Raw genomic sequence first — 17,050 nt, 5'->3', positions numbered from 1 at the left:
GGAGGTGTGGATAAATATTACAGCACTCTAGTCACCTCAGGGGTTTGCTGAGCTGAAAGACTAAGTGTTTTGTTGACAAAGGTAGTTCTGGGAGGAGTTTGTCTGGATGGGGTTGAAGAATTTATGTTGACTAATGCCTGAGTTGAACTTTATTGGTTTCAAGGTTGTTGATTCTGTCCCCCTCAGCACCTAAATTCATTACCAGTAGTAATCCATAAGAAAGATTTGGTTTAACTCTTTCTGCGGAAAGTGAAAATGTGAGCGGGGGTGGGTAGGGGCATGAGAGGGGTGGGGGGAAATCTCATTTGCACTGTATACCAGTGCATGGAATAAAGATAACTCCTGGTATTTACTGGAATAATGTTTCTTAATATTAAGAATAAGAGTGATATATATGCATACATATATATATCATAAAATTGAGGATATATGTGTTTTTAACTTTAAAATGAAGACCTACTGCCTTTCTCCCTAATTCTACATCAGTACTTTAAAATAGTTATTTGGAATCTTTTGATTTAGAAGTCAGAAGTGCTTCAGGTCAATTTTTGTGGGATTGATTTTTTTTCTAAGTAGATAACTCTCAAACTTATATACTTCTTTAATAAATTCATAAACTTATATACTTCTTTCTAAAATCAACTATATTGAGTAATTCTTTCATAGACTATATGTATTCTTTTTTGTTGTTGTTGTTAAAGATTTTATTTATTTGACAGAGAAAGACACAGCGAGAGAGGGAACACAAACAGGGGGAGTGGGAGAGGGAGAAGCAGGCTTCTGCCAAGCAGGGAGCCCGACGCGGGGCTCCATCCCAGGACCCTGGGATCATGACCTGAGTGAAGGCAGATGCTTAACGACTGAGCCACCCAGGCGCCCCGAATATATGTATTCTTATTTTTTCCCTTCTCCAGACTTTAAAATAAAAACCTATGGCCTTTATGTTATTGGGTAATTCTGCCACAGAAATTAACTCAGTCGTTTTATTTTATTTATTTATTTATTTTTAAAGATTTTATTTATTTATTTGACAGAGAGAGACACAGCGAGAGAGGGAACACAAGCAGGGGGAGTGGGAGAGGGAGAAGCAGGCTTCCCGCCGAGCAGGGAGCCTGATGCTGGGCTCGATCCCAGGACCCTGGGACCATGACCTGAGCCGAAGGCAGACGCTTAACGACTGAGCCACCCAGGCGCCCCTAACTCAGTCATTTTAAATGTTGAATGAATTTTAATAAACATAGACACCCATGCAATCACCAGTGATGTAATCAGGATACTCTTCAGTTTCCTAAAAGATATTTTTAAAAAACTTAAAATTTTTTGACAATTAATATTTTGGTGAAACCGGCAGCCCTTAATAGTAAATATCAGTTTGGATTCCTGTCTGGTAGGCAAGGGGAAACTTCAGGACACCTGAAAACTTTAAATAGAGCAATCTTTTAGAAAATCAGACTCTGTGAAGGAATTTTTTAAGGAGTTAAAAAGTTTAAGAAGTTGAGGGAATGAAAATTATATGAAAATATGCCTTAGTACTTAGGAGTCAGTTTAAGTTAAAAGCAGAATCAGACCCATAAATACAGAGAACAAACTGGTGGTTGCCAGAGGGAAGGGGGAAGGAGGGATGGACAAAATGGGGGAAAGGGAGTGGAAAGTACAGGCTTCCAGTTATGGAATGAATAAGTCACAGGAATAAAGAGCACCACAGAGGAAATACGGTGATACTGTAATAATAGTCTTGTATCATGACAGCTGGGAGCTACGCTTGTGGAGAACAGAGCATAACATATAGAGAAGTTGAATCACTACGTTTTATGCCTAAAACTAATGGACCATTGTGTGTCAGCTGTACTCAAATGAAAAAAAAAATTTTTTTTAGAAGTCAGTTTGTCTTTTCATATCCGTCATATGATGGGATACGTTTTCATATTCTGTCATAAAATTTCTTGAGATTTGCTAAAATCTAGACACAGCCTTATAAGATTTTAATCTCATGTTCTCTCATTTTCAAGGATTCAATAATTAAGAGCATGTATGTAGATTATAGTTTTGTAGTTACATACATTTTTTGTTGGTAATATTTTGGCATCTTTACTCAGGTACCCGGAAGCTCTTACTGACCCTGCCTACAAGGGACAGATTCTCACCATGGCCAATCCCATTATTGGGAACGGTGGAGCCCCTGACACCGCTGCACTGGATAAGCTGGGACTTAGCAAATATTTGGAGTCTGATGGAATTAAGGTAGTGCCAGTGATGACTCTTTAAAAAGTCTCAATTTGGGGCACCTGGCTGGCTCCGTCGCTGGAGCATGAGACTCTTGATCTCAGGGTTGTGAGTTTGAGCCCCACGTTGGGCATGAAGCCTACTTTAAAAAATGAATCAAAAGTCTCAGTTGGAGGGGGGAATAGTTGATTTACTTTTAAGAATCTAGGATGGGCAAAGTTTCTCCTCAATACTGTAGTACAACCCATTAAATTTGTGTTCTCGACCTTATTCCTACGTATTATGAGAATTTTTAACATGACATTATTTTGAATTTCATTTTTCATGGCACTTTGCATTTGTTCTTAATGCCTTGGATGAAACTTGACTTGATTTGGAAAGATGTTGTTATAAGTCTAAATGACAAGTAAGCTACAAGAAATGGTGATGTATTACCTTTTAAAAGGTCTTTAGTAATCAACTCTGTATCAACTATTTGCTTTTAATCTTACCCTATTTAGAGGATGAATAAAAGATAGCTTCTATGCCAGTCTAAAAGTAAACACATTAAAATTTCCTAATCAAGATAAATTTGGATACTATTAGGAATGTGGACCATATAAACAATTAAAAAATGTATACTCCAAATTCATCACTCTATTTTTGAATGTCTTGGACTGAACATGTAGCTTAATTCTATTTCTCACAATTTTCCCAATATATCCCAGTCTCCTTTAAATGTAGATTAAAAATTATTTATTCTTCATGTACATGAAGCAACTAATTATTAATTAGATTATTGGTAAATGCCATGGAGAAAAAGTACCAGGGTGCTGAGATGGGGGACCTAGCTTAGTCACAGGATTCGGCAAATGGGGTAAGACTATTCCTTGACATGGTAATTAAGATAACAATGATATATTTTAAGAGAAAAATGTTGATCATCTTTTTTCTTCAAGTCTCCAGAATTTTGAGCCTTGAATCAGTGGATATAATAAAGCTTTTTTTTTTTCAAAATTCCAAATGGACTCGTAAGACAAGTCACAGGAGTTGGATAATATTTTGTAGTCACCCCAACTCCCTGTCTTTCTAGGTTGCAGGTTTGCTGGTGCTGAATTATAGCAATGACTATCACCACTGGCTGGCTACCAAGAGTCTTGGGCAGTGGCTACAGGAAGAAAAGGTGAGAAATATGCAGGCTGACCTGTCTGGACCAATTCTCTTCTAAACACCGAGGGCCACATATTTTTAGTTTAATCTGTTAGGTGGCACTCACACAGGCTTGGTAGCATTTCTCTTTGGGGAAAAGACCTAAAGAACATCTTAGAATTTTTTATTTTCTTGAACCACTTAATTTTCCCATCCCCTTATATCCACGATTGTGATATGTAACTTGAGTCATGGGTTCACGGACCAGCTTTATCATTAACTAGCTGTGTGATTTTGTGCAGATCATGTAATCATACCATATTTTCTAAATCTTTAACTTTTATGAGGATAAACAGATTGCAATTAAGTTTCTTTTGGTTTAAACATTATGACTCTATGACACATAATTAGATATAATCTTATTTGAAGTAGTAATTGAAGGGGGTTATAAACCTTATCTTATACTTTCCTTAGTTTAAGTATTATTTTTCTAATCAAATAAGAAGATTCCTTTAGTTTGAATGTCAGACGTACTTTAAGTTAAGGGACCTGCTATATTTGGCTTAATCTCCAGTGTTGCTGGTGTTTTCTGTTGCTGCAGAGCCTCTAACTGACAGAATATTATTCTAAGAAAGCTCTGCCACACCAATGAGCATCTACCTATTGGGGCTAAATGTTGCTCCTTTCTGACAAATCCAGAAATCTTGATTTTGGCTTCCTGGGTTTCATACTTTCTAAATTTTAAAGGGAAGAAGAAGGTATCTAGATCATCTCCTGAATCATTACTATTTCATTCTCAACTATTATCCAAATTTACCTCCATTACCTAGACAGCTAATTTTTGTAATGGTCATTTAGGAGACCTTCACTTTAATGTTTCCTTTGTGTCACTAGGCAACGGGTATTACTGCTGCTCTGTGTCAGAACCAATGATCTGAGTATAAACTTAATCCATGACTTGTTAGTTTGTTTTTGAAATGTGCTTTGAATTTTCTTTCATGATCACAGACACGTAGAGTAGAATAGGGTCTAAGATAGGGGCCTCTGGGGTGGCTCAATTGGTTAAACATCTGCCTTCATCTGAGGTCATGACCCCAGGGTCCTAGGATTAAGTCCCACGTCAGGCTCCATGCTCAGCAGGGAGTCTGCTTCTCCCTCTGTCCCTCCCCCCACTCATTCTCTCAATCTCTTTCTCTCTCTCTCTCAGTCTCTCTCAAATAAATACATAAAATCTTTAAAAAAAAAAGAGGGTCTAAGATAGTAACGAGTTCACCTCCTTCTGTGTACAGGTGAGGTAAGACTCCTTGCTCAAACATCACTCAGATAAATGGTAGAAAAAAGAAATTAGAACCTGTTTTGCTGCTTCCTAACTCATTGTCCTTTTATTTTACCACATCTGTCTCTATCCAAACTACTCAGAGAAAGGAAAACAAATGGTGGTATTGCCTGATTTCCTAATCAGATGGGCAAATCTTATCACAGCCTGACTACTTAAGAAGCATCCTCAGAAAAATGTGTTGAGTGTCTAGTAGGTAGCCAGAACATTTAGCTCAAAGTGTGGATTTGCATATTATTTACATACCATTGCTTACGAAATTCACAAATTCCATTATTTACATATATAAAAATACATGTAATGTATATAAATATGTAACATTACGTATTTAACATCCTGTGTAAAAAGAAACAAAACTGTAGCAGAAGATTGATGTTCAGAATTTCTCATCTTTTATTCTAAGGCAGGGCCTGGGTATTAAAAGTCCTGTTCCCAACTGGAAGAGCAATTTACTGTGTTCTGACAACGCAGTCACCCTGGGTCAGAGAAAAGAAGGAGTAGGGAAATTATTTACTGCTCAAGAAGATAGATGATGCTAAGTTTATAACTTGAAAACAATATGCTGGATCTAATTTCCTCCAATTTCACTGTCACAACAAATTCTTTTCCTTATAGGTCCCTGCAATTTATGGAGTGGATACAAGAATGCTGACCAAAATAATTCGGGATAAGGTATGAGCATCATCTTTAGCCAACTCTGTTTCTCTCTCCCTCCCTCCCCCTTTCCCTCCTTCCCTCTTTCTCTCTCTCTCTCTGTATATATATATACTATACTCCCTATAAATTAAAAAATATAATATATATTCAATTTTTTCTCAGTGCTTGAGGAATCCAACCATATGTGAAAGAACAAATCTGACCAATTTCTGTCATTTGGACCTCTGTCATCTTGTTTTACTATTTCTGATGTAATTTTCAAGACTGAGTACTCGATTGGGATGTTTGTTGCTGAATGGACTTGAGATTAATTCACTTGGCAGCAGATTATTGAGTGCCCACTGTTTGTTCCCTCTACCAGCGAGTCCTGACAGGGTTAGTGAGACCGGTGGAGAAGGTAACCAGGTGCATAACAATTTTGCCTTAATTGACTACTCATCTGCTGAAAGAGGCAAACCAGGAAGTGTGCAGCACTGGTGCTGTTATTTGTTTAGTCTTCTTGAAGGGGTTATTTGTGAAATTAATGAGTTGTATTTCATGGGTGTGTCTAATGAGCCCTGCATACGTTACGTCAGTTATATAGTCTTTCTTGAGACTGTACCAATGACCAAGGTGATAAAAGATAAGTTTATCTTTTGCTTGCATATCTGATTGCTGAACCGTCTGACCTCTCCTTTTAAGATTGTCTCAGCCGTCTGCTTGCTTCTCTTCTGGTTGTAAGTGGAAGGCACTATTATTTTTTTTTCCTATACAAAACCTTCTTATTCTAGACCAGAAAGAAACTTTACCTCACTAATGTTAACTAAATTCCCCAAGTGACACTAAAGTTTTGCACTGAATTATATTACATAAAAAAAGGATGGGGTACCTGGGTGGCTCATTGTGTTGGTTAAGCATGTGCCTTCGGCTCCTGTCATGACCCCGGGGGAAATTCCTGCTCAGCAGGAAGTCTGCTTCTCCCTCTGCCCCTCCCCCACTCAGGCTCTCTCCTTGTTTCTCAAATAAATCAAATCTTTTTTTTTTTAAAAAGGAAAAAAAGAAATGATACACTTTCCAAAGTGAAATAGACTCTTCAAGAAAATCTGCTGTAGACTCCTTGTTAGAATGTATATTGACATAGGATCTCTGCAAACAGAGCAGCTTTCTGAAGAGAACTTTTTTTGAAAGTGAGGCACGGCCACACACCCATGACCAGAAGGAAGACAGAGTTTACACAGTCCTTCCACTCTACTTCTGATTTTATTTCCTCCTCCATCATTTTCCTGAGAATAGATGTTAATGAGAATGACGTGCTGGTACTTTCTACCCTCACTCATTCCCACGTGACTACTTTCCCTAAGGAATACATTTCAGAAGGAAACAAAGGCTTCTTTCTCTTTCCTTCAATGCAGGGATTTCCTTGGAGAAAGGCAAATCAATGAGTTTATCTTGACCCCCCCCACCCACAAAGTCTTGGTTACTAAATGTGATTTGCTATTTTTGGAAATAGATAAAGCTAGACTTACTAACAAGACATAGCTAATAATAAGAAAACATTTGCCATGTTCAGGCTAGCAAGGCTAATTTGTGAAAACTTTACAGAGGTCTAAACATTTTTTAAAGTTCAGGGCCTTAGGGACAGCTGGACATTAACAAATCCAAAGCAGTGAACATTTTCAATGCTACTTCTCAAAGGCTCTGACTTATATAGCATTTCACATCATTTTGTAAATGAATTTTACTATCATAATGTAATTAATTCTCCTTCTTTTCAGTTTTCTGCAATTTTTAGATTTCTTATTTTCTTCTCAAAAGATTGTTTTGTCCATATCTCCACTGAACTATCTTTAGGTCATATGCACTAAGGGAATAGGTACCCTAAATGCTCTAATTTGCACCAGCCTGGAACTTGGAAACTTGAATTCTGATGCCTTTTTGAATTGCTTATTCCAGGTGCCAGTCTCAGCCCTAAAAAAAAAAAAAAAAAAAAATGAATTGTACTTCCCAGGGTGTTTCTTAGACTGTACCATGCAAATTCAAATTATTTCATCTTTCCAGATTAAGATGAGGAACTTCTGCTGATGGTTATAAGTAGTTATAAAGACATTGAGATCTTGGAGCAGCCGTTTAAGTCCCTGTGAATGGATCCTGTCAGCACCTTGACTATTGCTACCTTTTAACTGTCTAATTTTTTTCTTTGATAGGGTACCATGCTTGGGAAGATTGAATTTGAAGGTCAGTCTGTGGATTTCGTGGATCCAAATAAGCAGAATTTGATTGCTGAGGTTTCAACCAAGGTGAGAGATTTCCCTTCACATTTTGTAGTTTTATTTTTTATAATACCAAAATCTTCACGTAGGCCGAGATCATCATCCTGAAATACCAGAGTTGAGGGGAAAAAAAGATCTCATAGCTGCTAAAATATATATTACAAATCAGTGCCTTTAAAGTTAGTAACTTCTACTTGCTGCAATCCATCATCAATCAGAATGACGATGGAGAACAACATTTCATGAAGAATTCCAGCTGTGAGAACTTTGGGGCACCAGGGCCTTTCCTTAAGAAAATGTTATTAAAAGTCAGAAAATTGCCTAATAGCATGTCAGCCTCAGAGAAAACACACGTTGATATTATCTGGTATTCCTATTCCTATACCTATTCATATGGAAATGAGTACCAGGATGATGGGGCCCTGATGATCAGTACTGACCTTGAATGCTGATGCAGGACACAGCATGCGTTCACAGGATGTTGAAGCATAAGAAATAGGAGTTGTTAAAGACAGTGAATGTTAAATTAGATATGTAATTGCTTGTATATTTTGAATCTGATCATGCCATATGCAATATTCCCTTGTTTTTAATTCTAAAATTTGTCCATTCAAATGGCATGGAACTATTTTAAATCCTGTAGTTGTTTCTAGACATTCCCCTGTGAAGTGATTCATTTGAGACACAGCATGAAAAAAGGCTATTTTTCCTTTTAGAATTGAGAACTACCTTGGGGGCTTAGTGCAGCATTTTACACATGTGAGGAACATTGACCTAGAGAAATTCACCTTAAAAGGAATTCTGTGGTAATAAGGTTGAAAACAGTGCATAATACATTTCCTCTCTTCAAGAGTCATAATGCAAATTCATATGTTCACGTGTCTGTGAGGTTGTGCTTAAAATTGCTGTCATTCTCTATGGAGAGTATAAAATGTATTTCTGTAGAGACCAGCAAAAAGGAGGCTGTCTGTATTTTTATCTACATCAAATCAAGAGAGAGATTGCAATAGTGAAAACTGACCCTGTTTCTTAATGCTAGCACAATTAAATAATTTCGTTGTAGCTGTGATAAAATGCATATTTGTATCAGATTATATTTATTCTGTGAGTTTTGTTTGGATATGGTTGATAACTTAATTCATTGTCTTATAATTGCAATTTGATGTAGCTACAACTAGATGGTAATGTTGCTTTATTTTATAGGAGAAGCCTAAGGTTAAAAATAAATCTGTACTTTTTCAAATTATCTGATGAAATTATCTGTAGCATTTATGGATCAGCTCAGCAGTAATTTCCCCAGATCATGGAAGGAATGGGGCACTTTTTCTCTAGAATAGTTAGCAGGAAAAAAAAATGTGACAAACTTTACATATATATTTTTTTCAAGTATAGTCTAAGGATTATGATTTCGCATTCTATAGAGTTTGTGGAGAGTGGAGAATAGATGTTTCACTTAAAGTAAAATGCTCTTTCAAATATCCAGGTTGCAACTTTCATCTAAAACCTTTTGGAAACATTGAAATCATCCTAAATTCAGAATATACTAGGTAACTCTCAAAGCTGTAATCAGTGTGGGCACCCAGGCTTCTAGGCTTTCTCTCCGTTTCTATTATTTCTCCTTTTATGACTTTGGGAAACTGCTTCCTGGGTAAATGCCTGTGAAAATGGATCTGACTCCAAGCAGTGCTTAAGATGTAGGTAATGATTATGATATGCTCGGGGATCCTTTTATGAAGTCTACCATTTAAATGCAAATGATTGCAAAATAACCTAGAGTCCAGTGGTCTACACTAGCTTAGCAATCCTCTGACTCTCACACTGATTTTACCCATTAGCCCCACTGCAGAAGCCTAATGCACAACAGCTCTGCCCCATCCAAACTTTATTGCAAATTGAGGATCAAGCAGTATTTAAAGCATGATGTATCTATTACCACATCTGCCTAGTGCTGAATCAGGCAATAATACTTGAAAATTCCATTGCCACTGGTTGTTAATGAGGCAAAACATGGGAGAGATTATTGTTAACTATGGAAGCAACCAATTTCTAAGGGATCATTGTTATTACTGTAATCAACATTTTATATAAAACAGCAAAGTACTCTTTCCCTCATAAAAAAGATAAAGTTTGTGGCACTCGCTGTGCCTTATAAATTGATTGTTAACTGCCAGTCACTCCCTAGTAGTTAGCAATCAATCCGTCACCAATATAAGTGCAAAGCATCCTCAGACGTATTTATGATACTGGGATGTTGCTCAAGGCTGGTACTTCCCTCTCACTCTCTGCTTGTTAAAATGGCAGGATGTCAAGGTGTATGGCAAAGGAAACCCCACGAAAGTGGTAGCCGTAGACTGCGGGATTAAAAACAATGTAATTCGCCTACTGGTAAAGGTAAGTAATTTGTTACATCTCAAGGGTGAGGATTTGTAATATTGATCTTAGTGTTAAACTGATTTCCTTTCTCTGTTTCAGAGAAAACTTGTGCATTCCCTTTGGAAAGTCAGGGGATCCGCTCTCTTCTTCCTCTTGTCTTTGATCTACAAAATAACATTTGTATCCCTGTTAAAATTAGACATGTAGACTATGTTTTAAAAAAATCTTCAGAAGCCACAGACACAGAGAAGAATGATGGCTGTTCTTACCACGTATTGACTGACATTCTGAGATATGCCATGTTTACTTTCTTTGGATTTAGAGATGACCAAAAATTTGGAATCAGTTGGAGAACTCCTCCATTGGACTACATTTATTATGTGCCAAATGTTTGTAGGGATCATGCCCTGATACAGTACAAACTTTCACATTCCTTTATATAAACTCTTAGAAACCAATTAAGATTAAACCTTAAAAGTCCTTCAGGAGAATATCACCATTATTATAGTGTTTTCTTAAATACTGTTTTGTTGGGATTTCTCCTCCTCCCAGCTCTCCATCTCTCTCCCTGTTTGTGTCTCTCTGTTTCTGCTGACACTGCCTCAGAGGTCACAGATTTTTTTCTGTTTCTGTCTCTCTCTCTCTCTATCTCAAACATGAATGCACACATGCACGCACGCACACAGACATTTGCATAACATCAAAATAATGTGAGTATAGAGGAATTCTTCAATTTACCTTCTCTTTATTAGAGAATATCAGTGATAGCCAAATCATGATTTCAAATTCTGGTCAATTTATTAATAAAAATTTGCATTTGACTCTTCAGTAGCAGATGCTGTCAATGTCCTGTGTATATCTCTTTCTCATTTTACCGTTATAAGGCATTTTGCCCATCCTCCAATTGCAAATGCCCGCACTTCATTGCTTGAGGGCTTTCTTTAGATGGTTGGAGCCTGGTGGTAGGAAGGAAATACCACAGAATTAATGATCCCTGAAACAGCTCCAACCCAATGACTAGAGAAGGTCAGTGGGTAAATATCTCAACTCCTTTGCCCCATGACTGAGTTATCTTGAGGGTGGATAGTCTACACTGGCTCTCAGAGTTTGCCAGTGGGCTGAAACTCCAGTTGTCCATAGTGCTTGGTAATGCATACTTTATTGGGGTGCCTCACAGTGTGGCTTTCTATTGGTACTTTTTAGAAACCCTTCCAAATAGACTTCTTTCCCTCAAATCTTTGTCTCAGGAAATGCTTCTAGGGAAACCATCAAGGATATCTTCCTATCCGCTTCTATATACAAAAGTTCTAATTATCCTATCAGAATATAGATTCTACAGATAGTCTGAGAAAACCCTAGGAAAGAAGGCTGATGAAAATTTAGTCAGATTTAAAAAAAGCAAAACTGAAAAAGGTGAGAGGAGGACCAACTTAAATTTCACAGAAAATGGATTTATCTTTTTTTTTTTGGTCACTCTCTATACCACAGCTAGTGAAAATAACCTATATTCTCTGGGTGCCTGGTCAGGAATTCTTTAGGCTCTGAAACCTCCTGAAATACGGGAAAGTGTGTTATCTATTTTTTCAGGATCAAAACTTTAATGGTGTTTTTTTCTCCACTTTATATTGACCATCGGCTTCGTATACATCACACAAAATACAGTGAGCCACCAAGGAATTTGTCACTCTGCATTATTTGTTTGAATCATGTATTATTTTTCCCTCCCCTTTAGGGAGTGGTTAGTTAAGAGAAGGTCTAGACAAAGTTACACTTCGGCAAAGAAAAATGTTATTGCCTTGATCATTTTTGCTTTTTTTTCCAGCGAGGAGCTGAAGTGCATTTAGTTCCCTGGAATCATGATTTCACCAAGATGGAGTATGATGGGCTTTTAATTGCTGGAGGACCCGGGAACCCAGCTCTTGCACAACCACTAATCCAGAATGTCAAAAAGGTGCGGTAAACCTGGGGGTAATATGTATCTGAGTGTGAGGTGGAGGGAGTCTGTGCAGCTGAAAAGGCTGTAATCTATGTTAGGGATTGAGATATTCTCTAGTGCTCCTATCTGTGACCTCTGAGGCAGTGTCAGCAGATATTATATGGGAGGAACCAGTGAGGAGAAAGTCCCAGAGGAAAAAGAACCTTTCTTCAGGCAGAATAACTGGGATCGTGTCCTCCAGTTAAGAGAGCTAGAGTCCAATCTCAAAATGTGTCTTTGTATACAATTGTAAAATGACAATGCATGTTTCTCACCATGACCTCAGGAGCTGTAACACCTTCGAGTTTCTGAAGAAATATTAAGTTTTGTTTAGTTTGAATATTAAGTACATTTTTTTGAATTCTAATGCTACACATTTGTCAATCATATTCTTATTTATAGTCTAGCTTTTTATTCAATTACTATTCTCTTTACTTTGTGAATTAAGAAAAAAAAGGATGTTTCATTTTTATTCCTCTAGAGGGAGCATCTTTTTTTTTTTTCTTTTTTTGAAACGGTACTTCTGGTTAATAAAAATTCTCCCTCATTTAGGTTTTGGAGAGTGATCGCAAGGAGCCATTGTTTGGAATCAGTACAGGAAATTTAATAACAGGGCTGGCTGCTGGTGCCAAAACCTACAAGATGTCCATGCCCAATAGGTATGACCAACAGGTTTGACCAAGAGGTCAAACTGGCTCTGAAATATGGTTAATAACTAAACACAAAAGCCTTAGGGAACTTACATGCCATTTTCTTCAGAAAAAACAGATAAATGTACTATTACATGGTTCACAGTTGTCTGACTACCTGATACCACTTTTATTGCATTTTTGAAAGGCAGCCTTCTCTAACAATAATGTTGCTACTGTTTAAGGTTATTTTCCTTCCCTTGGCATAAATCAAGGTTCTTATGCTCCATCAAATGATATTCCAAAGGAAACTGTTCTGGTTTCCAAGCTTGATATCGGAGCACTGATAATGTTGTAAGACTCTAGTGTGACTTCAGAACCAGGAAGTCCTCAGATCCTCTCCGTTTTGCTTCCTTACCCCACATGAGACCAGTTTATTCAACGTGGTGCTTTCCCCCATGGCCCACCCTCCTCACAAAGTGTAATTCAAAATGATTTAGGACAGAGTAGTCATCTCTTTATCATTTCCCAAAAACTCCTCTGGCTTTAAAATTACTTATCTCCCTTAACATAAATCGCTTGTATTTGTCTCTCTGTTAAGCTTGTGAGCAACTCTCTTAACTTTTTGTTATGAGCACAGGTCTCCCTTTTCACTGATTGTAGAAGTTTAATGGAGCCGGTATTTAACATACAGCAAAGCTTCCTGAATTGATTTTTGTTGCTAAAATTATTGGGATTAACAATCTGTGACTTTTCTCCCAGAGTAATTTCCACTAAGCAATTGAAACTTTCACATTTTAATAGGTTTTTCTCATTCACTATTTTACAACAAATGCGTTTATATTCTTCTCTCCACTTTTCCTCTTCCCTATTCTTTTTCTCCTTTTCTCTCCAGAGGGCAGAATCAGCCTGTTTTGAATATCACAAACAGACAGGCTTTCATTACTGCTCAGAATCATGGCTATGCCCTGGACAACACCCTTCCTGCTGGCTGGAAACCACTTTTTGTGAATGTCAACGATCAAACCAACGAGGTAAGTGCTCTCAGTAAACCTGTTCAGTTGGCAATGAGTAATGCAGGGCCTTTCATATTCTGTTATCCAGACACCTTGTTTGTGTGGGTTTTTTGGTGTGTGTGTGTGTAAGTACTCTTTTTATAGGTTATTTCCCATAGCCCTCTGCTTTTTTTAAAAAGTCATTTTCTGTCTTATTCTCTCATCAGTTGGCTCATTGAGATCCACTCGTTGAGTGGTTAATCAGTGACCGTCTTCCCCATTCATTGCTAGTGGGCGATTGGTGGAGATCTGGTTGGGCCTCCTCTGTGTGGGTCTCTGAGACTCACTTGGCTCTGAAGTAGCCTTTAAGAAGAATCTTGGAGAAGTAATTTAGGAGTTGGGGATAAGAAGAGGATTTGAATTTATTCTGAACAGCCCCTGGGAAGGGGGTGCCCAAAGACTATAGACCAAATCAATTGTTTTTATTGAGGGAACCACATTTGTGTTGAGTCCTTGTTGGCCTATTTTTATTATGACTGTTAGCTGTTAGAATGTCCTTAAGTATTTAACTCAGTTTTTTTGAAATTTGAACTTTATTGTGCACTGAATAATACATAGCGCTGGTTGACAGTCATTGTTACAGAAGGAATTTCTTCCTATTTCTTGTTCTTTCAGGGGATTATGCATGAGAGCAAACCCTTCTTCGGCGTACAGTTCCACCCAGAGGTCAACCCGGGCCCCACAGACACTGAGGTATGTCAGGAAATGAGGCTTATTGTACACTTAATTTTTCTTTTTAATCAGAAATGTATTTACATGAAAACTTGAGAAACAAACATCATCAACCCAGATGATCTTGGGTACAGAATATTTTTCAAGAAGAGTGCTTTGATGACACACGTATATTGCATTAAGATTTCCCCCATGAATATCATGGAGGAAATTTCTGTCTTTTTTAAAATTTTTAAAGTGGTAAAGCCCTGAAGAAACCTGACGTGATGTTATTTTTATTTAAGTCGTTATCATTCTAATATATTTAGTTCTGAAATTTACAGTTGTTGTACTATGCAAATGAATTCCCTCTTGCTCTCTTGTTCTCATAACTGAAATGAAATTTTAATCCCCCATCTGTGACTTCACAAAAATCCCTATGGCAACTGGTTGTGTAGCCAGGAAGAGAGAATAAACAGCAGCAGGAGAAGGAAGAAGGACCGGGGTATGCGGGAGGGGAGAGGGCATGCACGCACATATTAAATGAGTCAGCTGGCTTAAGAAAAGAACCAGAAGCAATGCTTAGAGGAGTTTTGTTTGTAATTTAAATACTTTTATTTTGTGTGTGTGAGCTTTGGTTCAGTGTTCAAGGTCACCTTTTCAAACGAGAGCTTGTGGTGACACAGAAAATTCTGGAAAGTCTGGTGTGACTTCCTCTCCCCCACCCTATGGCCTCCGGTAGTAATACAGACAGCTCCTCCCCATCAGCAGATACTCTCAGAAAACACACCTAGGTAAAATGAGGAGAATCAGAATTTTCCCTCTGTAAACTCTACTTTCTCATCCCTGAATTGCCTTTTCAGATATATATGTTTTGTTCATTTTTTAAAATGTTTTTGGGAAATGATTCTAAATAGCCCAAATCAGTATGATATTATCAACCCATGATGAAATGCATAAAGAAAATTTGGTTACATACATCTGTTGCCTAATGCATGCTGAATACTATTTTTTTTTATTTAAAATTTAAATATTTTGCCCATAGTAATACTTCAGATTAGGAACACTGAAATTAAGACCTGTGGTATTGAGTAGCGCTTAATCATTTTTCTGTCCTGCCAGATAGTTGCAAAATGAGTATCTGTTGAAATTTGTCATGTCTAGTGAAACTATAGAAGTAAATTCATTGGTAAAGTTTAAGAATAAGCTTTGGAGATATTTTTAGAGCTGATAGAAATTTTCAAAATCCAGTTATTTCTAACTTTAGGATGTATAAGTAATAGAGCTTTAATTTCTTTTGTATAACTAGAGTTTTATTTAGAAGAAACCATTTAGAAGAAAATAACTCATAATTAAGGGGATGAAAGCTTGACATTCTCAGAAGGCGTGATCTGAAATCTTCATTGTCTGCTGAAAACTTGCCTTTGATAGGATTTGAAATGAACAATTAGAAATGTTTATTTGATCTAATTCTTACAGTAGTAAATATTTAGTTTTGCCAATTTTGGCAGAAAAGCAAAAAACAAATATTGCATATGAATACTTATCCTAAAAAATTATTTGTTGCTTATTTGAAGTTCAAATTTAACTGGGCATGTGTATTTTATCTAGCAACCTTATGATTTTTGCGACTTATAACTAGTTGGTTCTATTTTTTTCTAGTACCTATTTGATTCTTTTTTCTCACTGATAAAGAAAGGGAAAGGTACCACGATTACATCAGTTCTGCCAAAACCAGCACTAGTTGCAAGTCGAGTTGAGGTCAGTATATGTGGGCTTCTTTCTGGTTTATGTATTTTTGATTTTCTCTATCATGGTAATATTTTTAATGAATGATGTTAACTATTTTAATGTCTGTAAAAGAGGATGGGTAATATTGTAATTACCCATTATTTTAGCATCTAATTATTTGGTCTGTTCTTGCTGGTGTTCATTGGAATTTTCGTGTTTTTGATTTAAAAATCATATCTTTTATAGTTTACTTCTTCTAGAAATTTGTAATAAAATAATTTAATAAAGAATAGGCTTTTAGTTTAGAGTTTGACACATTCTATTACTTAATAAACTATGGTCTTATGTATGCTTGAGATACAGTTCAGATTACAGAATCATTATAGACGATAGAACTTTTTTTGTTTCAACTACAAAAATTATTATTCAACATCGTGAATAGAATAATATGATTTTACCTATAAAGTAGTGCTATAGCACAAACTTGAGTCCTTATTTGTGTAAATGTATAGGTTAACGTGTTAAGGTTTCTACCCATTTTCTTCATAGTTACTCCACATAGATACCCACATCATTATTATATAAAATTTAGAAGAACGTATATGTAGTTTCAAGTATATATATATACATATTGACTCTTTTTATAAATAAAGGAAATTGAATTACATGTTTACATGAAATGATAATTTGAGTTGGAGGATCTGTTTTAAGGATTTCCATGGCAGCCTCTTTTTCTGAGATGGAAAGTTTAGAGGTAATCCACCTACTCAGTGTGGAATCAAACTGTGGGTTCTTGGTAGCATAAGAAGTCATGTGCTTACTGGGTAGTGTTCTTCTCAGAACATCACATTCTTCAGATGCTTTTCTTTTGTTAATGGTGAGAAAAAAGATATAATTTGGGATTCAGCAGTGCCTTTGCATGTAGTAGGCATCCAATAAATATTTGTTGAGGCAAACCAGGTTTCCCAAGTCCTTGTCTTTTGCAGTGACCAGGAATATCTTTCTCCTCTGAAGGGTTTGACACTTTTGGCTAAAAAATAAGC

At 36.8% G+C, this 17,050-nt stretch overlaps 1 protein-coding gene across 1 annotated transcript in view; it reads left to right on the top strand.

Annotated features, from left to right (window-relative positions):
• CPS1 (carbamoyl-phosphate synthase 1) overlaps positions 1-17,050 on the top strand; it is a 134,286-nt gene that overhangs the window by 35,599 nt on the left and 81,637 nt on the right. Inside the window, exons 4-13 of the mRNA XM_025892261.2 lie at positions 2,097-2,241; positions 3,296-3,385; positions 5,303-5,359; positions 7,528-7,620; positions 9,895-9,984; positions 11,789-11,917; positions 12,494-12,600; positions 13,466-13,604; positions 14,241-14,318; positions 15,939-16,037. Coding sequence (XP_025748046.1) covers positions 2,097-2,241; positions 3,296-3,385; positions 5,303-5,359; positions 7,528-7,620; positions 9,895-9,984; positions 11,789-11,917; positions 12,494-12,600; positions 13,466-13,604; positions 14,241-14,318; positions 15,939-16,037 — 1,027 coding nt within the window. The remainder of the gene's footprint in view (positions 1-2,096; positions 2,242-3,295; positions 3,386-5,302; positions 5,360-7,527; positions 7,621-9,894; positions 9,985-11,788; positions 11,918-12,493; positions 12,601-13,465; positions 13,605-14,240; positions 14,319-15,938; positions 16,038-17,050) is intronic.

The sequence above is a fragment of the Callorhinus ursinus genome, unplaced genomic scaffold, assembly GCF_003265705.2.
Source record: "Callorhinus ursinus isolate GAN/ISIS: 27379988/994484 unplaced genomic scaffold, GSC_fseal_2.0 scaffold2, whole genome shotgun sequence".
In the NCBI taxonomy this organism is placed as follows: domain Eukaryota; kingdom Metazoa; phylum Chordata; class Mammalia; order Carnivora; family Otariidae; genus Callorhinus; species Callorhinus ursinus.
The sequence above is the reverse complement of the archived record's forward strand: the minus strand, read 5'-3'. Positions and strand labels throughout refer to the sequence as shown.